Consider the following 26,715-nt stretch of genomic DNA (forward strand, 5'->3'; position numbering starts at 1 on the left):
TTCTCAAGATCTAATGATTCTTGTTATGCCTCTAAATGAATTACTTACGCAAAGGTTGTTCTTGGAAAAATTAATCAAAACTGCAGTAGACAATAGGAGGACTCTAATAGTGATCATGCACTCAAGGTACCATTCTAAAGGGTCTCAACTAAAGAAACACATCAGGCACCAAGATAATAGGAGATGCTCATTAACTCTAATACTATGTTATGGTAAGTATGCTCTTGTATTAAAATATTAATCATAAATCAAACAAAACACCATTTGTAACTACCTTTGTAGTGAATGCGAGAAATGTCTTGTTGCTTACATTATGGCTGTCAGCAATAAGATTCATGCATACGCTGTTAAGAAGTGGTAGTAATAAAGCAGAACGTGATACCTATGCTGTATATATATTAGTCTATTCTATTTTATGGACTCATTAATGTGTAAAATTTAGTATGCACTCATGTGTTTACAGAAGGGGCCACTCTCCTGGTTTGCCCCCATGGCTTAAAGCGGGGTTAGTCAAGAGGCAAACTGTAGGCCAAATCTAGTCCACCAGACACTTTTGAACAGACCCTAAAATTTTTGTATATACTTATTTTTTTTTTTATTTTTTTTTCTTGTCCAAGAAATTTGGACCTTGACAAAAAATAGACTACCCGAGTCCCAGCAGAGCCCAGTTTATACTCTGCTGTCATGTAGTAGGGCTGTGGCTGGCAAGGGCTTGTGAGTACTACCCCAGGGGTGAGGCCCAGTCTGCTTAGCCGAAGGGTAGAAACACTCTTTAAGGCAAGGTCCCTGCAAGGGAAAGGTTCAGAACTAGTTCAGCTAAACCACTTTAAGCTGGTTGGCCCTGCTGTGTAGACGTGCTGTCCATGAGCCTCTTCTAGGCTCAGGCGCAGCTGCCACCGCCCTGCCACGCCCCAGGCCCCTGTCTCCTCCTTCCCCCCCGTCACATGACCTTTCTGAAGCTCTCAGGCCCAGTATTGCCCGAACTCCCCACTGTCACGTGACGAGGGCAGGCGCCACCGAGTTCGGAAGTGACGTAGAGGCCGGCGGAAATGGATCCTGCCGGGAGCGAGCGCGCAGTGAGCTTCCTGTTTATGCAGGAGGAGGAGCCGGAAGCGCGCGCTAGGCCGCTCTCTCGTCTGCGCGGCGGCGCCGGTAACGGCGGCCAGTCAGGGGGGCGAGGCTGCCATGGCGCTGTCCGAGAGCCAGCTGAAGAAGATGCTCGCCAAGGTAAGCGGCCGCTCCCGAGACGCTGCCGCCCCGCCCCCCCCCCCCGGCTGGCTCCGGCACACCCCCGGCATGGGGCGGCCTGGTCTGTTCTGCTCCCCCGCCCCCCAATATCTCGTAGAGCTGGCTGCTTTTCCCTACTCGCCTCCAGGCCGGGGTCCGTCCCCCTCCGACCCTTTCCCCGGTGGTTCCCGTCCTGGACGCCTCGCTGGGGTGGGGCCGGAGCAGCCAGGCGAGACCCGCCCCCGCCCATGGGAGGCTATTGTGTAGGGAGCCCTGAGCCGGGGGTCGGTGCACGGGCTCCTGCTGGGGGAGGGGGCCTCGCCTTCAGACGCCTACAGCGAGTCCCCCCGGGCGGAGATGCAGCGCTGCGTCTTGCCTCTGCCGCCACCACTCTACGGTGGGCTAAGGGACCGCATAGGTGTCTCTGGGATAGGAGCCGGCCCTACCTGGTCTTCGCCCCTGGGGCGGGGGTGATGCAGGAGTTAGCAGGATTTAGCTGCTTTGGCTGCTTTCTTCCCTCGCCGGTAGCTGGAAAAATCACCCCTTTTGCTTGTGGCTCAAGGAAGCCTGATTTCAGAGTCACTACGAGAAACTAATTGTAGGTCCCCGTCGTGCTTCGCTGGCTCTGAGCACTTCAGTTTGACATCGGTCCGGGAGTTGCCCTCCTGTTAACCTGCTGAACCAAGCCATAGGCTTAAACTAATGCTGAGGAGTCAGGACTCCTTAGTTCTACTAACTTTCTTTGTGATCTTAAGCACATCTTTGTGCTTTTTACCTTTGTGCTTCCATTTCCCCATAATGCATTTACGTGTTTGATTTTGTTCCTTGGCTGAAAGATCTTATATACATGTAAAGTATTCTAATAACAAGTCTAGTAAGTGTGGTGGTATCACCATTTCTAAGAGGGCTTTTTAAATAGTGGTTGGGTTCAGCCAAATGGGGTTTAACTATTTTTTTACTGAAGTGCCTAGGAGCCCTACTTGTGAATCCTCATTATGCTAAGCACTATACAAATACAAAGAAAAAAGACGGTACTTGCCTTGTGTTTACTTATTGTGTCTCAGACTGGTTTTAAAACCACCACGCTAGGGACCAGCAAAAACCACTTGTACAGTAGAGGCTGCCATTACACAAAAAAGGAACAAAAATGTACTGAGTGGGGTATTTGCAAAGTGTTAGCACTTTCCATATTAACATTAAAATACTCACTTATTTATGTATTACATTGGTACTGTTGTAGGTTTCCCCTGTACCATCAATATTTAGCAAAAAATAAAACATTTGTTTAGAAATTGATTTTGCAATTATGATTGAACCAAAAATTAATGGGTTGTAATAGTTGTGCACATCCTTCGGCTGTACAAAATTGAGAAAATAGTGCTAATAAACTTAGTGGTTGTAAATTTTTAGAAACCAGAGACTGCCAGTAATTAACATTCAGAGTATTTTTTTAGATATGTGGGACAACCCTTATTAATTCTCAGGTAGTAAACCTTTATTTATGGTCACTTACTAGCCGTGGTCAATCAAATTGACAGATGAAAACTCAATCTCTGAGATTGTTTTCCTATCTTAACTTAAAACATTTAAGTGGTCACCTGACAAACACATTAGCAGCCACACAAGGACTTGCCTGGTGCCTTCAGAAGAAAACATACTGAAGAGTCTGCAAGAAAAGCTGCTCCACCTAAATGTTGAAGCTGAGGCCCATGCTAAAATCCAACTGAGCTAATCCCTGCCACCAGCTACTGTCATTAGAAAGTTGCACTGTATTTAAAGGCTTTTCATATTGGGTGTACGGTATTGATTACTTCACATTTAAGAGGGATATGGGCAGGGTTTCATCTTTGAAGTTGCACTTATGAACTTTCTACAAAATTAGATCTAATTTGACTATATAAAAAAGCAGGAAAGTAATCTATTTTACTTTCTGAGAAAGAAATTGTGATTGGTGAGGTAGCGAGTTTCTGTTTTTCGCTTTGGAGGTCCATGCAGATGATTGGAAGAGTGTTAATCAGATCATATTTATATATAAAAAAATTCATCCTGATTTGCTTCATATGACCTCAGTGAAAACTGCTGTTCACCTACTAGCAGATGAAAATAAAGGCTTCTTTAACCTCTCTCCACTTCTTTGAACTTGCTTTCACAGAAAATAAATTATACTTCTTAAATGTGTGGCTATAAGGAGACTTATAGGTATTTCTAATGGGAAATACTCAAAAACTGTAACAGTAAATGACTTCTAATTTAAGTGAACGTAAAGAGTTCTGACAGGTTTCAGAGTAGCAGCTGTGTTAGTCTGTATTCGCAAAAAGAAAAGGAGTACCCGTGGCACCTTACAGACTAACAAATTTATTAGAGCATAAGCTTTCGTGAGCTACAGCTCACTTCATCCGATGAAGTGAACTGTAGCTCACGAAAGCTTATGCTCTAATAAATTTGTTAGTCTCTAAGGTGCCACGGGTACTCCTTTTCTTTTTGTAAAGAGTTCTGGTTTCTCTAAGGTGCCACAAGTCCTCCTTTTCTTTTAAAGAGTTCTGCAAGTATTTACTTCTGTCACTGACTTACTGTGTGAGCTTGGGCAAATCACTTAGGCTCTGTGCCTCTGTTTCCCTGATCTATAAAATGGAAGTATTTGCTGTTGTTTGTAAAGTGGCTTGAGATCTGTGACTGAAAAAGCACTATATGTAAGAGCTAAATATTTGCTCAGGTTAATACATTTAGAAGTCAATAGCTGCTTATTTTCTCACAGGGATTTTGGAGATTCTCTCTGAACCCTTATTCAAACTGATGGTTTATATTTTGAACCATTATTCAAAGGGCATAAAATATTAGGTCAAAAACTTTGCTTATTTAATACAAATTGGAGTGAAAAGGAAAATAAAGGGCACAAACATATTACATAATTGCAGATGTAGCTGAAAGAAGTTATTTGAAATTTGATAGTGTAGTTGAAAATAAATCAAAGTTGGAGAAAGTCCATCATTTCAGAAATAAGAAAAAATATTCCCTCAAATATCATTCTTCTGTATGCAATATTTTTCAGTCTCTCAGTATTCCATAGTTGTCTGAATAATCTTAAAAATCACATGAGAACGACTGTTGCAGTATTTGCTCTGTTTATAGCAACATCAGTAGCCAAATTCATTTGCATGTCTATTGAAAGTAAGGAATGATAAATTATTGAACAACCAGGATAATAAAGCAGTCACTGCAACAATTTTTTTTTAAATCTAAGGGGGGGGGGAAAATCAAACTATTGCCAAAGCTTGCTATTCTGTGTGCTGCTGAAAAAAAAAATTTTCCCCCAAAGTATCTGAAAATCTCAATCCAGAAACTTGAAATTACTATGAAGAGCAATATATATAGGAGTAATATAACACTCTGAATTAAATTATAAATTTTCAACCAGACTTCATAGTTTTAAATGCATCGTTCCAAGTCAGCTAAGCTGTGTCATTAAGATGTTTTAGATTTATTCCTGTTAATAAATGCTTTCTTCTGTCTCCATAGAAAAAACTAGGATTGAAATAATACTATACGCATACAACACCTTTCAGCACTCTGCAGATACAAGTCTCGCAACATTCATATTTATCTGACAAGCATAACTAGAGCTGTCAAGCAATTAAAAAAATGAATCACGTGATTAATTGCACTGCTAAACAATAATAGAATACTATTTATATAAATATTTTTGGATGTTTTCCATATTTTCAAATATAATGATTTAAATTACCTCACAGCATACAAAATGTACAGTGCTTACTTTATATTTATTTTTATTTTAAATATTTGCACTGTAAAAATAAAAGAAATAGTATTTTTCAGTTCACTTAATACAAGTACTATAATGCAACCACTTTATCATGAAAGTTGAACTTACAAATGTAGAATTATGTACAAAAAATAACTGCGTTCAAAAATAAAACGTAAAACTTTAGCGCCTGCAAGTCCACTCAGTCCTACTTCTAGTTCAGCCAGTTGTTCAGACAAATAAGTTTGTTTACATTTGCAGGAAATAATGCTGCCCGCTTCTTGTTTACAATGTCACCTGAAAGTGAGAACAGGCGTTCACACGGCGCTGTTGTAGCCAGCATTGCAAGATATTTATGTGCCAGATACGCTAAAGATTCGTACATCCCTTCATACTTCAGCCACCACTCAAGAGGACATGCATCCATGCTCATGATGGGTTCTGCTCGATAAGGATCCAAAGCAGTGCGGACCAATGCATGTTCTTTTGCATCATCTGAGTCAGATGCCATCAGCAGAACCCTGATTTTATTTTTTGTTGTTCGGGTTCTGTAGTTTCCACATCGAAGTGTTGCTCTTTTAAGACTTCTGAAAGCATGCTCCACACCCTGTCCTGATCAGATTTTGGAAGGCACTTCAGATTCTTAAACCTTGAGTCAAGTGCTGTACTATTTTTAGAAATCTTACATTGGTACCTTCTTTGCGTTTTGTCAAATCTTCAGTGAAAGTGTTCTGAAAACTAACAAAATGCTGGCTCACCATCCGAGACTGCAATAACATGAACTATATGGCAGAATGTGTGTAAAACAGAGCGGGAGACATACGGTTCTCCCCCAAGAATTTCAGTCATATTTAATTAACACTTTTTTTTTTTAATGAGCGTTGTCAGCGTGGAAGCGTGTCTTGTGGAATGGTGGTCAAAGCATGAAGAGGCATACAAAATGTTTAGCATATCTGGAATGTAAATACCTTGCAAGGCCGGGTACAAAAGTGCCATGCGAACATCTGTTTTCACTTTCAGGTGACATTGTAAATAAGAAGCTGGCAGCATTATCTCCCGTAAATGTAAACAAACTGGTTTCTCTTAGCAATTGGCTAAACAAGTAGTAGTACTGAATGGACTTCATTTTGTTTTTGAGTGTAGTTATGTAACAAAAAAAAAATCTACATTTGTAAGTTGTGCTTTCACGATAAAGAGATTGCACTAAGGTGCTTGTCTGAAGTGAATTGAAAAATGTTTCTTTTGTTAATTTTTACAGTGCAAATTTGTAATAAAAAATAATATAAAGTAAGTACTCTACACTTTGTATTCTGTTATAATTGAAGTCAATATATTTGAAAATGTAGAAAAACATCCAAAATATTTAATAATTTTCAATTGGTTTTCTATTGTTTAACTGTGCAATTAAAACTGCAGTTTATCGTGATTAATTTTTTTGAGTTAATCGTGTGAGTTAACTGCGATGTTATATGAACACCAATTACTGTAATTGTTCACATGGAAGAATATTAGAAAAGTAGTGTATTTTTACCTGTCTTGGTGTAGGTTACCAGTTGGAGACAAGACATGTTCATATGCCAAGCTAACTTTCTGCTGCCCATGAGCAGATGGTTTGTGGACAGTTGGTGATTCATGAACCCCAATTTGAGAATCATTGAATTATATGGTAGACTGCCTATTTTTACAGATTTCCATGACATCAGTTTCTCCCTGCTGCTATGGAAGTAGGTCCACACCATACAAAAGGGGTGGGCCATGAGACAACAGTACTGCTGCTGTTATGCTGAGTTGGTGTGCTCCTGGAGTCTGGGACTACCTGTACCCTTTCCAGGCCACAACGCTTTGTAGCCATCTCTTCTGTTTGCCTTTTTTATGAGGAGAAGACTCCCCTGCCTCCGCTCACCATTAGAGTGAGGTCACCCTGTCTCCACATTATTCCCTCTCTACAGGGGCATTCCTCACCCTGTATTACTCACAAAATGCCACTTGCACACTTCAAATAAAAATTTAACTTAAACGTAAAAATACTTGCCTCTACCTCCGTTTGAACCTTCAGTATAAGCAGCGCTCCTGAATCCATGCACCCTAGCACTGGTTGAAAATCGTGCTCTCACTGGCACAACCTGAAATGGGATGGGAGTGGTAACATGCATCTTGTGGCTTTTACAGTAGCACTGCTGCCTTTACCACTGTGTCCCTGCACATATGTATGTTATAGCACAGGGATGGGGAAATTTTTTGGCCCGAGGGCCTCATCGGGGTTGCAAAACTATATGGAGGGCTAGGTAAGGAAGGAGGTGCCTCCCCAAAAAGCTTGGCCCCCTCCCACTTCCTGCCCTCTGACTGCCCCCATCAGAATCCCCAACCCATCCAATCCCCCCTGCTCCTTGTCCCCTGACCGCCCCCCTGGAACCCCACCCCCTATCCAACCCCTGCTTCTCCCTGTCCCCTGACTACCCCAACGCCTATCTACACCCCCACCCCCTGACACTCCCACGCCTGTCCAACCACCCCCGTCTCCTGACTGCCCCCCCAGAACCTCCACCCCATCCAACCCCCCCCCGTCCCCTGATTGCCCCGATCCCTATCCATACCCCCACCCCCTGACAGGCCCCCTGGGATTCCCACACCTATCCAACCGCTCCATGTCCCCTGACTGCCCCCCCAAACCTCCGCCCCATCCAACTGCTCCCTGCCCCCTGGAAGCCCCCGCTCCCTGCCCCCTTACCATGCCGGAGCCAGCCACGCCACTGTGCTGCCTGGCAGGAGTGGCGGGCCAGAGCGCTGGTGGCACAGTGAGCTGAAGCTGTGGGGGAGGGGCCAAGGGCTTGCCTCCCCAGCCGGGAGCTCAGGGGCGGGGCGGGGAAGGGCAGTCCGGCCTGCGGGCCATAGTTTGCCCACTTCTGTTATAGCAGCGAAGAGCATCTGCTTTCCCAGTAGGAATTGTGAATATTGTTACTTTCTACATAAGTTTGTATCTTGAACAAATATTTCACAATCCACTGTTGAGCTTCATTTACATATTTTATGGGTTACAAATATTGTATAGCTGTGTATCAAAAAGTTTAAGTACTTGTCGTGGTTTCAGGGTAACTGCACCCTGTATTCTTCTTGCCTGTTTCCTCGAGGGCGCCCACTTAATGTTTCCAGCTCCCAAACATGATCTCTCTTGGGTAGGGGCCCTGTTCCCACTCCTGTCTGACTGAGGATTTTAAGGCTGCACATCTCCGTGCCTTACACTGTGGTATCACTAGAAAGACAGTCCACCTAAAGCCCAGTGTCTGTGAATTGCTTTCTCTCCGAGGGCCATGAACAGTGTATTGCCAGAAGTTACAAGTTAACACACAGCCATTTTTAAGCAAGCGCCTTTAAAATAACAGCACCACAGAGATGATGATAATATAAAAAAAACAATAAAGTTACTATACACATGCTAAAAACTTACCAAAGGCACCTGTCTGTCTTATAAAAAGAAAAGGAGTACTTGTGGCACCTTAGAGACTAACAAATTTATTTGAGCATAAGCTTTCGTGAGCTATAGCTCACTTCATCGAATTCATCCGATGAAGTGAGCTGTAGCTCACGAAAGCTTATGCTCAAATAAATTTGTTAGTCTGTAAGGTGCCACAAGTACTCCTTTTCTTTTTATAAGACAGACAGGTGCCTTTGGTAAGTTTTTAGCATGTGTATAGTAACTTTGTTTTTTATATTATCATCATCATCTCTGTGGTGCTGTTATTTTAAAGGCGCTTGCTTAAAAATGGCTGTGTGTTAACTTGTAACTTCTGGCAATACACTGTTCATGGCCCTCTGAGAGAAAGCAATTCACAGACACTGGGCTGTCTATACCCCCTGTCCGTACCCCCTATACCAATCCATACGGCTGCTACTCTGAAACGTATCTGTCTTATGGTAACCTAGTAGACCAAAGACACATGGGGATAGGGGAGGGAGTAGCTGAGTGGGGGTGCCCGGGGCATATGGGGATGGGGTAGATGTGCCTGACTGAATGAGAGAAGCTAGGAATCAGCCAGGGTCTGCATGGGGAGGCTCCCTAACAATCCTCCCTCTCAAAAAACAAACCAAAAACCCTGTTCCATACTTTACCCACACCCAGCAACCCTCCAAGTTCACACTCAGGCTCCTTCCCAAAAATTATTTCCCTCTTGCTCAGCTCCTCCGTTACCCCTGACTTCCCCAAGCCTTTGCACTGCTTCTGTGCGGTGCAGGAAATACCTTTCTGTGTTGTAGTTTAAATGAATTATTATTCGGAGTTCTGTATTAATATTCCTAGTAAGAAATCTATTTGTCAAAAAACATTTTCCTGAATTTTTTTGTTGTCTGTATTGTTACAGACATAGTTGCTGCTCGGTACTTTGAAATAAATTACCAAAATAATTGAAGCTGGCATGATTACATTGTGTTGTTTTAACATATAAAATATGCAGAATTTTAAAATATTGTGTGCAGAATTTTTAATTTTTTGGCCCAGAATTCCCTCAGGAGTAGTATACGATTCTCCTAGCCCACTGTAATACAAAACATTTAGAACAGTATGGGCCCCAGAGACACTACATGGGATTGCTATATCCATCTTACTTGTTATGCAGGTTGAGAGAGATTTCTTAAAACCACAAATACCACCAGCCCCAAAGATGCTTTTTAGCATTTTTTTCCCATTAATTTTCCTTTGCTTTTGTTCTGTTTGGATTTGTACTACAAATAAAAAGGCGTAATGGGAAGAAATGTTGTAAACTTTTGTATGGTTACATCATATAATGGGAAAATAGATTTAATAACTCGCTTGGTCTTTTCCACGTGGGACAGCTTTGATTCTACTCTTCTGATTTACAACTAGTCTGAACTTTAACCATAAAATTACATACATGATTTTTACAAACTAAAAAGGTGATATTTGATTTTTTTTTAAAGGATTTGACTTTTGTAGATAAGTGCTTCACTTAGAGCCTTGCAAATGCAATTTTTGACCAATTTGCTTGTCTCCAAGAAAAGCAATGCAAGACAGAACTTTATAAAACGTATGGCTTTGCATCTTAAAGGCTGCACAGGCATTAAATGCTTTTGTTTTTCAGTATAAATATAGAGATCTAACGGTGCAGGAAACTACCAGTGTTATTACCCAGTACAAAGACCTCAAACCCGTAATGGATGCATATGGTGAGTTTGTGCATAAGAAATCTACTCTCTTGTTTCTGATTTAAATGTGTAGGGTATTTTCATAGCATTTCCTCAGCTTTAAAGTTTGCAATTAGTAAAATTTAGTTGGCAACTGGTGCCTATATCTGGTAATAAGTATTGATTTTTATTGTTTTATACTCTGTTAAATAGCTTTTTATGAGAGAGGACTGAAACTAGAGTATAGAATTTGAGCTTCTGTTAAATAAATTCTGTTGACGGGATCTCATCTTCCTTGGGGAAAAAACATGCCAATAGAGAACACTTATTCAAAAACAAATGTACATGGGGAATATTTTCCCCTTTAATGTTGACAATAAGTGCTTTGTTCCTCACAGCTCAGTTTTTGTTTGATCCTGCAGGTTGTACTGTTGTGTATTGCTCAATAGTCAGTCTGTTGCCCTATTGGAATCTATGGGAAGATGGAAAATTCAGCTCCATTGTAATATAAGATATTCTGATTGTTGCATTTATTTATAAAGAACAGTAAATCGACCCCCCTCCCAAAAGTATCTTGTTAACAGTGAAACATCTTGACATTTGTTAGGGTAGGAATAATATTCTACATTCATGTGTGTAGGGAAGCAGTTTCAGAGTTTTTATAATACACATTATAAATATTTTTTAATTGCTTAGCCTATCAATGGTTTAACTGCTGTCACGTTAACCTTTTTTTTGTTTTGTTTGTTTTTTAAATTATAGTAATAAATGGCAATGTATTAAGTGTGAGAGAATTCCAGGGAGCACTTCAGGGACTAGTTTTATGTTTGGGTTTAGCTAACTTCTTTACCCAAGATCCAGATGAGGGAGTAAACAGATTCACAGATAACTCTAATTTGGGAGAAATATTCAGAGAGACCTAGAGCAATTAAAAACAGGTAGAAAGTAAGTGAGTTTTAAATTAAAGAAAATGCAAACCAACAGCTGAGGAGAAGTAATCTAAAATATTTACCTTGAGAGAGAACCTGAAATAACCCTGAAAGAGACTGAAGGGAGAATAGTGGATAGAACTCTAGACATGTTTTTGTATTGTGATATGGTGCTAAAAATGTCAGTTCCATTTTGAGCTGTAAATGGAAAGGCTTATATCCTGCAGTGTAAATGTACTTGTTCCTTTCTAAACTGCTCTGGTGAGACTGCACCCGTGAAATTTCTTGTGTTCAATTCTAAACACCACTTTACCAGAAAGCTAATTGACACTGGAGAGATTCATTTTTGATAACATATAAAGGGTGAAGACACAGTGTAGCCAAGGCTTCTGTCTACGTTGAAAGTTGAGGCTAAATTATGTGGCAGCAACCCAAGAATTACTCAGTACTGCTTTGCCCAGTACCTCTCTCCGCACTCCCTCCTCCATATAAGTGGTATAGTATCCCTTGTTGGTTGTATAGCAAATTAAATGTATGCTGTCCCCAAATTTTCAGTCTGCTGCAGGTTTACATATTGAAAAAGTATATGTGTATTGTAGAAGTTTTCAGGGGGGGAAGCTTGGGACGGGGGCATTTGTCACTTTGGGCACATGGGAAGGCATGCGAGCCAATTTAGTTTTTTGGCAGTCAGGGCACAGTTGAAGCTTTTGACTGGGGGGGAAGATGCATCTCCCTCCACGCCTTTTGGGCAGGCGTGAAAGCGACTTTAAATTTGAAAGGGGGAGGAGGGGCTGAATTCCTCACTCCCCAGGAAACCTTGACACCAGCTAACTGTTCCGCTGGTTTTGCTCCTCTTCACATGTCACTATGTCCAACCATGATTGATATTTCTGTTAAAATTACCCACAGTGTGAAGTAGTTAACAGTGTTAACGTATTAGATATCCTCAGTGTGCTTCAGATTTACCACCCTACTGAGATACATAAACAGTTTGTCTTTCAGAACTGTTTCTTAGAATCATAGAATATCAGGGTTGGAAGGGTCCTCAGGAGATCATCTAGTCCAACCCCCTGCTCAAAGCAGGACCAATCCCCAATTTTTGCCTCAAATCCCTAAACGGCCCCCTCAAGGATTGAACTCACAACCCTGAGTTTAGCAGGCCAATACTCAAACCACTAAGCTATCCTTCCCCCCTAAAACTCATGTTGTTTCAGGATGTCTGTAGATGCATGCATACAACAGTGCACTGAATTTGCATTCAGTTCATATTTTGAAGGGCATATTTGCAACTATAAGAACTAGTTTGGTTTTTTTTTCCTCAAATGAGAGTTTAGATTCAGAACAGGGTTATGTGGTAATGTATGAGGCTGCATCTTTACATGGGGCTTTGAGTGTAGGAGACAGTCCTACATTTGTAGGGAAAAGAGATCTAATTTTCTAATCTGTCTTCTAAGAATACTTTATTTTTAGGTGTTAATCAGCTGTGGATAAATGCTTACCAATTTATAGTTATATAATAGTCAAGAAAGAGACAATCTTTTTAAGAACAGCATAAATATTTGTCTAGGTCACACAGGCTGAAAAAAGTTTAGGTAATTTGAACACAAAGCTAACTCAGCAAAAATTATTTAATACTGTGTATTGTCTTTCAGTTTTTAATGATGGCTCATCCAGGGACCTGATGAGCCTCACTGGAACCATTCCTGTGCCTTATAGAGGTATGCATCATATCTTTCCTTTGTTTTCAAATCATTTGGAAGATTTTGGCTTGTAGAGTGTTCAGTTTTAATAATCACTATTCTCTTTAAAAAAAAACTTGACTGTTATATAACGTTTTAAAAGATTCGTTTGTTCTGCTGTGTTGTGGAATTCCAACGTAGTGTACAAGCTGTATTTGTCTCGTGGCTGTTTGATTACTCCAGGCAGCCTCTACCTATCTGACAGTGTGGGATGCAACATCATTATTTCATAGTAGTGCTATTGTCAATACTCAACAACATTTTTATTTTTAAAAAGTTTTTTTGCTTTCCAGACCTGTCAGCCAACTGAGGGGGAGGGCTGCAAACAACTCATAAGTGGGACTAAGGATAATTTAGAGATAGGGACTCTGTGTTTCATGTTGCGGGGGGAGGAGGGGCATTTGTGTAAAACACCTTATTAGTGGTAAATTATAGTCATGGAGTTTATGGCTAAACCAGGAGCTCTTCATTAAGAATGTATTTGCTGAAGTTCAATTTACTCTAGAAACCTATACTTCACTGTGATTCAAATCTTGGTTCATGCATTAATTTTGTGATCTCAAGATAATGGTATAATCTAGTCATGGGTAGTTAGTAGTAGTTTATTTTAAAAATCTCAGATCAGAATGAGTTGAGGAGGAAGAATAAATTCAGATCTTTTTTAACTTTTCTTTAGGTAACACATACAATATCCCAATATGTCTGTGGCTACTGGATACCTACCCTTTCAATCCCCCAATTTGTTTTGTTAAACCAACTAGTTCAATGACAATTAAAACTGGGAAGCACGTTGATGCAAATGGAAAGATATATCTTCCTTATCTGCATGAGTGGAAACATGTAAGTATAATTAATCTGAAATCCTTCAAACTGATTATTCTTGAATTCCATTAGATTATTATATTAAGTTTCTTAACTAATTCTGGTCATTTTGGCTTTGAGCAGTAAAACAGTGGTGGTCTTTTCATCTAACACCACATTACCAGAAAGATAATTGACACTGGATGGACGTTGGATTGGGACTTTTGATCAAAAACTGTTGTCTGAATGTCACTTTTACTGCCTTAAATTAATAAATTCAGTATATCCCTTTCACTGTTTGCCAGCTAGCTATGCCTAATGACAACTCTTCTGGCTAGTGAAGGAGCACAGCATTGGTGGCTTCAAAAGGGGAATCCATGTAGGCTTCCTTTCTTGACAGGTTTGATTGGATATAGGTCCTTAAGAGAGCAGTAGGGAGAGTGTAGTTATTGAAAGCAATTTAGGGATTTTCAGGGATGTCCCTGGGACAAAATTATAGTACTGTGACAAACTTAAGGTGAAACTGTGAAGATGAACTGTTTATAGAACAGTCAAAATTTTTAAACCTTAGCAAAATCTACTGAAAGGATGATAAAAAATGGCACTTGAAATGGCTTTTTTTCTGTAACTTGTTTATATTCTGAACTCTCCTTCAGAGAGCACTCACTGTTTTATAGACATGGCTTGAAAAGCAAAGAGTGTATTTTCATGTTGAAAGTTTTAATTTAAGGAACAACAGCAAAGGCACTCTGGGAACTTCCTGCTTTATGTGTAAAAAGGAGGGCAAAATTTAGCATATCCTCACATCTCTGCCCGTTCCTCTGATACCTCTTGTGAGTATTTGTCCCTCTCTGCTATTTGGTATTCTGCCCCCATTAGGGAGAACACTTCACTTAATATTGAAACTTTTAGCTGGTCTCTCTGTTCTATAATGTGAATAAACAGTGCTTTTTATACTGCCATTGAAACAATAAGGGCAAGCATACTTTTAGGAATAAGATACAATTTTACCTCCAAATCACATTATGGTAATTCTGGATTTGAAGTTTGCCTGACACTGAGCTGTAAATTGAATGTAATTGATCATCTTTTTATACTATTTGCAGTGAAAATTAGGCTGTTGAATACAGGACACTGCTACTCCAAGAGTGATCTTTAATGGCCTCATTAATGACCTGCAACAATCTAATTGTTGTGCTGTGTTTCAAACTGAGGAAAGACTGCACCTTATGTGGGTTGGAACCATTAGAATGTTTAGTTTTCTGTACTTAATTTTCATGACTCAGTGTTGGTTAGGTTTTTAAAATAACTAAACTTTTATGGTAGTTTTAGTCTTTCTTCGGTTGTAGAACTGTAATTCACATGGAACCGTGCATTGTCCAGAGTGTAGCTCTGTATCAGCACTATTCCAGCTGCGTGTTCCCTCTTGATTATTTAACATCATGCTGGTCGCACAAACTGACTAAGTTGGAATCTACTAGATTGGGTCTATAAATAGGAGGGGGAAAAATATTCAGCTGACCAGTGGTATGTGATGAGATGGTACTAATTCATTATTGTTAGTAGTCAACTAAGCTGTCTATAGTACAAAAAAATAAATCAACAGCTTTTGATCTGCTTTCCCTCATAGCCCCAGTCAGACTTGATAGGATTGATTCAAATTATGATCGTGGTGTTCGGAGAGGAACCTCCAGTCTTTTCTCGGCCTACCATTTCAACATCCTTCCAACCATACCAAGCAACAGGACCACCAAATAGTAAGTGATGTGCACACACATATTTTAAAGTATTTTCAATTCATTATCAAGTGTTTTGGCTACCCTATGCAATATTTTGACAAATGATTTATTGTACTCTGTAGTGTTGAAAACTGATGGCCCAGTTTCTGTAGTACTTGTAGCTTTTTGAATTATGCCATAATACCATTTGGCTTTTGGCTCTCATAATATTTTAATAGAAGGAAATGTATTATCATATTAAACTATTAAGTTTGACTGCTTATTGCCATCCCTAGACATTGCCAGAATTCATTCTTACCTTATACTGACTTCCTCTGATAACCTTGTCTTGAAAATTGAAATTCTTTTTGTTAGAATATTTCTAAAATCTTTTTCTCCAGGATCCAGGACAGCAGTACCTGTGTCCTTTCTCTATTTGTTGGCTTCTTAATCATTGGTTAATCAAATTCAGAATTGCCTTGTAGGTTTCTAGACTCTTGATTTTCCTCTTCACTTTTGAGTTTATTTCCTTTTAAATATTAATTTTTTTTTCCTTTTGCAACCTCCTTTTAAACTCTTACCTTAAGCATTGTCTATACAAAAAAACAAAGGCTTTCTAAAGTGTTTTGTTACATTGTGTCAGAAGGATGATCGTGTTCATAGGTCTGATGTAGTGGGTTGTAGGGAGGTTGTGCAGAACTTTGTGTGACCAGAGAAGGAAAGGGATGTGCAGGTGAGCTGGGAGAGATTATTGTTAGGGTATGGGGTCTGTCTCTACCATCAACCTCCATTACTCCACCAGCCTCTATGGTTGCTTGCTTGCAGGTCCTCTGCGGTGGGCCCTTGTGTGAAGAACCTTCTGGTTCACCAAACTGGGACTCTTAGTTGGTCAACCAGGGAGTTCACCGGCTTGGACTATTATAAGCAGATAAGCAAAGAAAGCATGGAGCTACATTCCTCACAGCCTCTAAGGAACCAGCTCCCCTCCACACCTAACTAGGGAACTGGTAGTTGAAGCACTGTCAGGAGGAAGCACAGTGATCAGGTCCCTTCCGCTTGCAGCTGCCCCAGCCAACAAACCATCTGCAGTTTAACAGGTCATATTCCTGGTTTGTGGGACCAGGCTTGCTGTGAACATAACAGGGCAGCAATGCAGACTGGGGAAGGACATTTCTAGTGCAGAGGGAACAAAATAGGAGCATTACAGATGGGGTTGGGGTAGTGACAGCATTTCAAGATAGCCCATGTGGCAATTAGCCTTGCTCTAAATGCCTTCCCTGTCCCAGCCTGCTTAAAGGAAACCCAATTCCCTCCTCACCATGCCCTATGAAAAGTGTTCTTCTACAGCAGCTGGTTGGTGTTATTAGAGAAAGGGGATGATACAGTGGCTAGGACATTAGCTTGGAAATTGAACCCAGGTCTCCCTGCTCTATCACAGACTTCCTGTGTGACCTGGAGCAAGTCACTTTGTCTCTCTGCCTGTGTCCCATCTCTAATGTGAGGATAATAGCAGTTCCTTACTTCACAGGGGTGGTGCTAAGATAAATACCTTAAAGACTGTCAGGCACTCAGAATACTATGGTAATGGGGTCATATAAGTATTTTAAGGATAACAGTATCTGCCTGCAAAGCATCCATTCTCTCAAAGACCTTGTTCTTCACCAAAAAGGGAAGCTACTTCAGGGACCAAACTTCTACTGGACCAGCTTCATGTACTGCTCTGCTGTGCGCCACTCCTTGCCATTTCCCATCATCTGCCCCCTACCCGCTGCCTGCTACAGGAGAAAGGAAGAGCCTGACACTGCCAATTTAGGATTGGAGCTAGAAGCTCCAACCCTGAATCAGCTTCTCTCTCTTTCTGACAAGGTTCAAATCAGCAGAGATCATAGTCTCCATTGTTGTTGGACTGCTGCTGTAAAAGGCCTGTGGTAGGGGCATGAAAAGGGAGCAGTTGGGAGTATGTTGTTGGGGCAGTATTTTGAGATTGTTTAATGGAGGAAGGGTGCCTTTTCACAGATCTGCTCTCGTGTCCATGGCCTTCACTTGGCCACTCATGCCTCTGGTAACGTCCTTTTCCCCTTGCTATCCCACTTAAACTACCTTTCCCTCACTGGCACCATCATCTGAAAAATTAAAATGTATAAACTTTGGTTAACATAAGGTTGCAGGCACTCCGCAGTGTTTTGTGCTGCTTATACCCTTCCTGGGTGCAAGAGATTAATTCCCCAAACTCTCATTCTGCATTTCTTGGATTTCCAACATTGAATTTCGGGAATTAAGTTTTCATGTTTAGATAGGATCTGGGTAGCACAGGTCATTGCTGAGCTCCAACCCTGTGGAAACAATTATCATAGGACATTAAAATTATTCGTATTGTCATTCTGATTGCAAGGGGCCTAATTACCTTATCACCAGTTGCAGGTACAACTCTCACTTGCTTCATTGGGAGTTATGCCCATGCAACTGACAGAAAGTCACACTGGAAATTATCCCTTTGTGCCATCAACTTAACGAAGGAATGTGAATGTATAGATGAGCTCCCCTAGCTTGAAGTGAGAGTTATAGTAGCACTACTAAGATTAGGAGACTCCTTGAAAATACTGCATTTGGGGGACCTGAATTCCTTGGCAGTTTCTCTTCTGTGGGTACGTCTGTTCCAGATCTGACACAAGTAGCAGGGAAGATATTCATGAAATTAGATGAATTAATGAACTGATTTCTCTGTTCTTTTCTCTCATTCCATCCCAACTGTATCTCTTGCTCTGAATCTTTCCTCAGCTTCAAGACTTAGCAACAATGCAGGGCTGAGTTTATGATTTAGCTTCAGTAGGACATCCCCCAATGCAGTTAAAAACAGAATGTTTCTCTTAAACATAACTTGACAATAGATATTTTAACTCACAGTTAAAGATGCGTTCTCAATGAATATAATGAATAAGTGAAGCTATGTTGATTCGAGCATATTTTTAATGTTTTGTTGTATTCATAGTGTCTGACTTGGACAGGAATAGATTTTTATCAATGGTAAAAATACTCCAAAAATGCAAAATGTAACACATTCAGTTTTGATTTTTGCATAAATATAAAACTTCAGTAAAGGTCTTTGAGATAAGAGTAGAGAATACAGTATATTTACTTCTTTCCTGTTTCTCCATGCCTTAAATCAGACACTGCTAGATCTGTTAAGACCTTAGAAATCTGTTTTCAAGATGGCATAAATCAGTCATTCCCCCCACCCCCTTCCCATCCTTCCTTCTGCAAAAGTTTTGAGTTTTTTTTAGCTGTGAGATTGGATTTCTCCTAGGTCAGTTGGCAGCATTACTCTTACCTGTATTAAAAATGTTCAATAACTCGGCAAACAGCATGAACTATTTTAATTTTTAACAGTAGGTGTCAGTGCAAGTGTAGAGTTACTGAGGAGTACGAACTATACTATACTTAAAGGGACAACTGTCAACTTGAAAGTCAAATTTTGCTGAAAACTTTGTACCTGCTATATTTGCAAATAATACCTCAGGCTACTATAATTTAATAAATTAGCAAAATATATTTTTCAGGTTTGTTTTTTGTGTGCTTTTAACAGCCACTTTGTTATAGTCTGTTTCACTGGGACAGCCAGTCAGTTTCTTACCAGAGAGAAACTTCATAAAACTTTTAAAAAATCTGGACATATTATTTGAGAGGTGCTGTTTCAGGTCCAGAATTTTTGAAAATGGATAATTTTAAAACCTTTAGGTTGGCAATGCACTTCTAATCTTGTGTTATTTAGTAGTAAGCTATTTTAGTGCAATGATTCTGAACATTCTCAGCGTTCAGAAAAGTGCTGCTTAAACATTTAAACATATAAATTCTTAGTTGAAACAGTATTTAAAAGTATTGGAAATTTGATTTGTATTTTCCTTATACTGCTGTTTTTCATCATCTTGTATACTGGCTGCATGCAAGAGGTTCTGAAATATTTGGAGGATGTGAATTCTGACTTCAAAAAAAATAAATCAGACAGGGCTAGTATGCTGACCTGAGTGTGTTAGATACAACTTTCTTTTAAGGAAACATTTGAATAAATTATAACTTTTAAAACTATAATTTAACTATGAAATAAGTATAATCTTTTTAGTGGAAAATTGGGATTAGACAGATTTTTTTATAAGGAAGAAAATTGCTTTTTGCTCTTAAATTATCTAACATATCAATAATACCAGGACAAGTAAACAAGAAAATGTGATTGAAATTTTCAAAGCAGTCTATTGACTGTCTAAATTCCCTAGTCTGCTTTGAAAATCTCTACCTACATATGTATTTGTTTTTTGGTAACTTCATTGTGAGCATAATTTCTAATATCTTACCTCCTTTTCCTATGTTAACTATGATATTCATTAATAAAAAATTTGTTAAACTCTGTGCAGAGAATCATAAAGGATAAAGCAACCATGGATTTCAATGTGGCTAAGAGAAACACCACCTACTTGAATTCTCTGAGACAGCAACTCAACTGCAGATGTTGAATTTGCTTTACTTTCTATTAAGTAACTTAAAAACATGCAGCGAATGGATGGGAAAGGGATACTGGAATGTATTTTCTTTCCTGTTGGAGAAGTACCTCTACTAAGGAATGTTTATGTTGGTTGATGATGTTTCAAATTCCCTTGCTTCTAATAAGACTATACCTAGTAGGAATGCTCTGGTATTTTTCACGTCAGCTATCCCAGTGTATTGTCCCAAGAAACATAGATGTTTGTATACTACATCACAACTAATTGTCTTCCTCCTAGACTGGTGGAAGAGACGCCTAATCAAGATGCAGATAAATGGGATTATCTGAGTGCTGTTAAGTGTGTGGGTATTTTTGAAGCCATGAGAATAAGCTAAGGGAAAAAAATGCTGGAAGATGCAGCTCTGTGCCTATCCATACTCAAATGTAGATGAAAACAGTGTCTGAGATTCTGGCTACACAAACCATAGCAGACAAGAATGGGAGTACAGATTCTTCATTCTTAAATTAGGATCAAACAGTGAGAAGTGCATCATTTCATAACATAAATAGTTGCTTAACTTGCAATCATGTAATGATTATTAGGAAAGGAAAGTACTAGGCATAGCTAAAATGAACAGGTTGGAACTAAAATAGACATTTTTATGTATTATGTTATCTGTTTGTCACTAGTGAAATATGAGTACAAATAACAGACTACAAATTTTCATAACTCATCTCGTAAGCATAACATCACTTTCCTTAGACCACTGTTGATTCCCACTTGGTGAAATGAGGTGAAAACAAATGACACATCTTATGCAGTGTTTTTCAATTTCTTTATGGCATAGTTGGATGAATTTGAAAATAGGGATTTATAATGGAAATGGTGGCTGACAGACTTTATGATAGTAGCAAAGGCTACAGAATAATTCTGTGCTGAAGGTTTTCTCAGTACTGAAGAGGTGTCTGCAGAATTAAAATAGTAGTGGTGCAAGATCATCCCTAATTTAAAGAGAAAAGTGTATTTGGGTATCTTAATGCCTAATTGTATGAATATAATTACTAGAGGGAGCCTGTCTGGAGAGCATCTGAAGGCACAAACTCTTTATCATCCCTATAATAGCTCATATTATAAGTAGACTTGTAGAAATGAGTTAATGATTTTTTTTTAAACAAATACAGTGTAAGAAAGTACTTAAATTGGTTTATATCCTAATTTCCAGTGTTGGAGTTCTTTATAAGCAAAAAAGCACAGGGATGAGTATTTACCTGGTTAGTATGAAATCAAATTATGACTAAATGATGGAAAGAAAAATGGTTCCTCAGGTTTTCATTGACTGATGAGAGTTGTATGTGACTGCCTCTAGATTCTGCCACCACAGCTTTGAACATCAGCTAAAGGAAATTGCCGGAGTGGTGTGTAGGACTGCGTTTTCAGGCCTCCCAGCCCCTGCTGATTCTTAGAGGGCTCCCCCCAGCAGCAGGTTACATTGCCACTAGATAACCTGGCCAGGCTTTGTTTTATTAAATAATGAATTTGCATAAAATTTTCTGGCTTTTGTCAATGAATTTTTTTAAGCCATGATCTATAAATGTTGAATAAACATAAAAAAAATTGTCACATTTTTTTCTTTGTTACTGATATTTGATTCTGGCATTGTACTATATTCATGGTTGAACAGTGTATTGAAATATCTCTCATCATAGCATAAATATGTCTACCTCATTTAACAAAATCTTGAAAAGTAAAACTGTACAAAATTGTTATTTTGTTTAGCATCCTACATGCCAGGCATGCCAAGTGGAATCTCTCCCTATCCACCAGGACACCCTCCTAACCCAAGGTAAGTTATGCTTTAAATCCAGTCACTGAAGAGGATCTGCTGTGATAGTGCTGCTTCTGAGAATCCCACACCCCGTTTGTATCTTCTTTTGATGGGAGGTTGAGTTCTTGGATTTATTTTAAAATTATTATGGTAGTGAATTATTCAAAAATCGAGGATTCAATTCTTGTCAATAGCAGAGGGAAAGTTTGAATAGGGCTAAGCCCTTTAGTGCTAATTGATTCCAATATACAATTGTTGGATTTTGGTTAGAAAAATTTGCTTATTGCAAAGTGTTCCTTGCTGGATTATTGCTCCTCTTGTTGCACTATATAAAAGATCACTTTTTATGGGGTAGGTCCCCCTATTTCTTTTTAAAGGTATTGTCCAATTTCATTTCATGCAATTGACTGCTGAAGTAAGAAATCATTTTTTGTTTAAACCTTTCTTCTAGGCAAATATAGAATACCCCTTGTTCTTTTCCCCTTCCCCTCAATCCACAAACAATATAAAATCAAAATGAGCCATGAATAACATTGTTCCAAATAAGAAATATCTGTAATGTTTTAATGACTCTTAAGTGTTTGAGGAAAAAGTAGTTTACACATCAATTCAGTCTTCTGAAAACGTGCTAAACAGTCAAATTCCAATTTTCAAGTAAGTGTATTTAACATCACCTTTGTCATAATCTATACTCTAAAAGTTCTGCTAACAGAGGGCTCTGGCTATCTTATGGGGCCTTTTTCTTGTTATGTTGCTAGCCAGTATAAGTAAACTCGATACCAGAGGGATTTGGTTACTGAATTTTAAAAGAAAATTGAAGTGATTACTTCAGTTAACCTAAAGAATAAATATTAAGCTAGTTAAATGTATGTGTTAAAATAGTTTTAAAAATTCATTGTAAGAAATATGTCTGTTTCTATATGTCCCAAATAGAGAATGGTGCTGGTGTTAATAAACTTAATGTAGAAAGTCAAGTTTGACCCAATAAATGCATTTCAGTATTATGAGGGTATGATACAGATAGGAGGCTTTCATAGTTGTTGTAATCTAATACTTAAATATTTTATAAACAATTAACGGTCTAGCCTTACAATTTTGAAAGTCTCCTGCTTTTCTTATAATTTCATATGCAGGGTTGTGCTTTCTGTATCCCAAACTGTCATAGAATGGAACTTTTTTTTGTTAATTATTCATTGTTACGCAAAACATTTTAAAATATTTAAATATTTTAATTAAATGCAGGGATTAGGAAATAGTTTATTGTATTGGTATAAAATCTGCACTTTGGGTATGATCCAAAGACCATTGAAGTAAATTTGAGACTCACTTTGACTTCAAAGGGCTTTCATTCACTCCCTTTTGGAGCATGGGGTGGTACTGAATGTAAACCTTTTGGTAAGTATGCCATGCAGTCATTTATCTTGCATCTGTTTGGGCTGGAATACTTGGTTATTTTTATTATTGCTATGCTCGTATAGTATAGAATTGTTGTATGAAAAAAAATTGTGCTTCGGAGAGTAGCGTCTTGTTAGGAGGAGCGGCAGACATGTGTCACTGCTTCTGGCAGACTTGCATTTATTTTTCTGACTGATGCAATGCTTTTCTCCTGTGAGCGCTTCATGCATGTTAAAAAGACCTAAAAGATAATACAGTCTCAAAAAATAAATGTGCTAAATTCCTCTTGTAATACATCATCATGAACATCTTTTGTGCCTCTTTTTATTAAATTTTCATTTATTATTCAGTTTTAAAAATCCCTCTTGGTCAACAGACATAAATTATCATATTTTGGGGAAATAGTCTCTAATACTATTTTTTAAATTATAATTAAAAGACTATTCGCTACAAGTAAGTGATAGGTACAGATCAGTAAGGCCTAATCCTGGCAGTTAGTGCATAAGATTTACATTTCCCATGATGATAGTTATTTTCAATTTTGAGGGTAAATGAAGACAGATTAAAGTCATCTGCCCAAACCGTCAATTGCCTTGATGAATGAATTTGTTGTTAATATCTATGTGTTTATTCTCTCCCTCTCCTTCCACAAAAATTCTTAATGGTACTGTGACAGAAGACTTTTTACCTTACTATAATATTTTTATTACATTATGATAAATAAACTTTTAACACTTGCTTTTTACACAACAAAAAAACAAAATAAAAAGTTAGTTTAACAGCTGTACAACAGTTAGTTACTATCATTGTGCCAATCAAAACTCTAATACAATTTAGTATGTAAATACTTTCTCTTTAAATATTTATGGTTCCAACTGGTTCTTCAGGATGGTAAAATAAATTAATCAAATTGAAGGAAACTTGAAACATTCAGAACATTTGACCAGCAAATAACTTGTCAGAGACACAAGTATAATGATAACATTTTAAATTATATAAGAAATTGTGAAAGACATCTTTAAGCTTTATTAGTAGCGTATACTGTGAAGAAGAAGAAGAAGAAAGTAAAGTCTTTACTGGCCTATAGTTTGAAGCAGTTTATTACCTTTACTTGTAAAAATGGCTTATTATATTTGAAAAGGAAACTTGCTCTTTCTTTTAGTATGATAACTTTGTAAAAAGTTTTGGAATCAAAAGTTTAACACTGGAAAACTTAATGTAAAGTTGATGTACGTGGATATTCTGCAAATTCTTGCGTAACGTTAATATAACTTTCTTTACCAAGTGGTTACCCGGGCTACCCTTATCCACCTGGTGGTCCATTTCCAGCAACAACAAGTGGTCAGCATTACACTTCTCAGCCTCCTGTGACTACTGTTGGTGAGTAACTTTGAAAGTATCTCTCTCTTTCTGAATTCTAGAGAAAGTGAAGGTTCCAGACGTAAGTAGACGGGGGAGGGAATCACATTTATGAAGCAGACATAAATTGCATTATACTTGTATGGTAGTTAAAACCTGAACTTTTAAGGAGAGATACCATTTAACGTGTATTGAAAAATATCCATTGTGTTTTGTTTCCTCCAGTCAGGAATTTGGTAAATTGTCTTCCTTCTATCCATAGTCTCTGATTTGTGAACTTTCTGAAGAACAATGCATATAGCCACCCTACATTTTTCTTTCCCCATTTGATAAATTGTGACATTTTTATTGCACGTGCACTGCTCTGTGTATTTGTTGTTTGTTTTAAAAAACTGTTGTCCTTATTTTAGTTATCTATTGGATTCCTTTGATTTGATCCAAGAGAACCGTCTAGTAAGTGGAGATAGAGAGCTATAACTGTAGTTTGATAGCAGTCATTCATTCCTTCCTTCCAAACATTGTGCATGAAGTAGCAGTCACTTGTAATATGTTTACAGCCTTTGTCTCCTGCAAAATAAGTACCATAAGTAAAAACAAGAAATCACAAACAAGTTTTAAGTGTGTATGTGCTCTTCCTTATTTAGAAATGCAGTATCTTTTATTATATCCCTAGTATATTAATTACGTATTGGGCAAACAAAATTATATCTTGAAACTGGTTTGAATGAGGTACCTGAGGAAAATGTAAATCTAATCTGACAACTCAGAGTAAGCAATTGACTTTATTTTCTTTCAACACAAGATGTATATTTGTTTGCACTGTAAAATCTTTTGTGGTCTTCACTTTGTTTTGAGAAGTATATGAGTCATGGTGAAGGATTGGGGCTGTGGTGTTTTTGAGGCCTACTTTGTGAGAATCAGCAGTGCTATCCTGGAGGGAGGGGGACATATTTCATTTAAATGGAGGGCTCAAACTGTATCTCTTTCCAAAGGCACCATATGCCAATCTACATCCTGGTTGCAGTATTGCTGGCCTCTGAAGTGGCTATGGCAATTGCCACTTTAAATTGGCAGACTATATTGGCAGCACAGAAAGCACTCACTTTGGTAACCAGGAGACTCAGAAACTATGGGATGATGTGGCAACTGAAGGTACTGCAGTCCACCAGCAAAATGAATGAAGAGAGAGATGGGAGTTGGGTTGATATGTACAAGTCGGCATGGGATTTAATGCACGGGCTATTTGATCGTCTTTTCTTGCACTGAATTTTTTGAGCAGCAGTACCAAGGAGGCTGGCTCTTATGCTTATATGTTTGTACTTCCTCAGCTGTCTGGACTACTATTCTTTGAAAAGCTGGGTGACTTCCAGTATTTGATATTAGTCTCATAGATTAGCAAGAGGGGATGAGTTGCATGAAAAAGACAGCTGTCTAATAGGAGTGGTCTCCTTACATCTGTTGTTTTGGACCCCCTGTTAGTTGTGGGGAAAGTTTGCAAGAGTATTCCCAAAATAACAATGAAGCGAGCATTTATTTTGATGGTTGAGGTGGAGGGTGTTTTGGGGTTGAGTAAGTCTGTGAAGTTCTCAAGCTCTGGTAAGACCTAGTGCAGTGGTTCTCAAACTTTTTTTTTCGCAGACCACTTGAAAATTGCTGGGGGTCTCGGCGGACCACTTAATGATCTTTCCAAATGTTGTTTGTACCATTAACTAACTATTGTAAAGCGCTTTGGATAAAAGTGCTGTATTAAAAAAAACTTAATTATTAATTTCTTTTCTACAAATAAAAGCACACAACTCATATTTTCATCTCAGTAGTTTTACTTTTCTAATGCAATGGATATGCCCTCTCTCCCCTGCCACAGCAGCCCCCGAGCTGGGGCTGGGAAGGAGAGGAGTCACTCCCCCACCACAGCAGCCACAGAGCTGAGGCTGGGAAGGAGGGCCATTTCTCCTCAGCAGCCATAGCCCTGGAGCTGGGGAAAGTCGCCTCTTTCTCTGTTTGCCGCAGCCCTACACACCTCAAATTCCCCGCACATCCTCTTCTCATCCCACTGCCCCCTCCCACCTACCCCTTAGTCCCCTCCAAGGCCACCACCTCACCTTACATATGCGTCTTCTCCAGGGTCCAGGCACCTAATTAGTGGAGCCAGGCCTCCACAGCTCCACTAATTAGGTGGGTGGCTCTTCATTTTCTCCTGTGCGGCCACCCAGGCACACACCTTAGAGGGAACTATCCACGGACCACCTGAATGGAGCTTGCGGACCACTGGTGGTCCACGGAGCACAGTTTGAGAACCTCTGACCTAGTGTATTTCAGGACCTTCATCACGATAGGAGACAAAGAATATA

The 26,715-nt window shown here is 39.0% G+C and overlaps 1 protein-coding gene across 2 annotated transcripts in view; it reads left to right on the forward strand.

Annotated features, from left to right (window-relative positions):
* The first annotated feature begins 1,051 nt into the window (after positions 1-1,051).
* The window catches only part of TSG101 (tumor susceptibility 101), a 49,680-nt gene continuing 24,016 nt past the window's right edge, over positions 1,052-26,715 (forward strand). Inside the window, exons 1-7 of one of the 2 annotated variants that reach the window (XM_038404494.2) lie at positions 1,052-1,227; positions 10,081-10,165; positions 12,705-12,770; positions 13,468-13,631; positions 15,223-15,349; positions 21,562-21,628; positions 24,291-24,385. In XM_038404494.2, the coding sequence (XP_038260422.1) occupies positions 1,186-1,227; positions 10,081-10,165; positions 12,705-12,770; positions 13,468-13,631; positions 15,223-15,349; positions 21,562-21,628; positions 24,291-24,385 (646 nt within the window). In that variant the 5' untranslated portion in view covers positions 1,052-1,185. The remainder of the gene's footprint in view (positions 1,228-10,080; positions 10,166-12,704; positions 12,771-13,467; positions 13,632-15,222; positions 15,350-21,561; positions 21,629-24,290; positions 24,386-26,715) is intronic. The other variant, XM_038404492.2, reaches the window with a different exon arrangement.

This window comes from Dermochelys coriacea, chromosome 6, assembly GCF_009764565.3.
Source record: "Dermochelys coriacea isolate rDerCor1 chromosome 6, rDerCor1.pri.v4, whole genome shotgun sequence".
Taxonomy (NCBI): Eukaryota; Metazoa; Chordata; order Testudines; family Dermochelyidae; genus Dermochelys; species Dermochelys coriacea.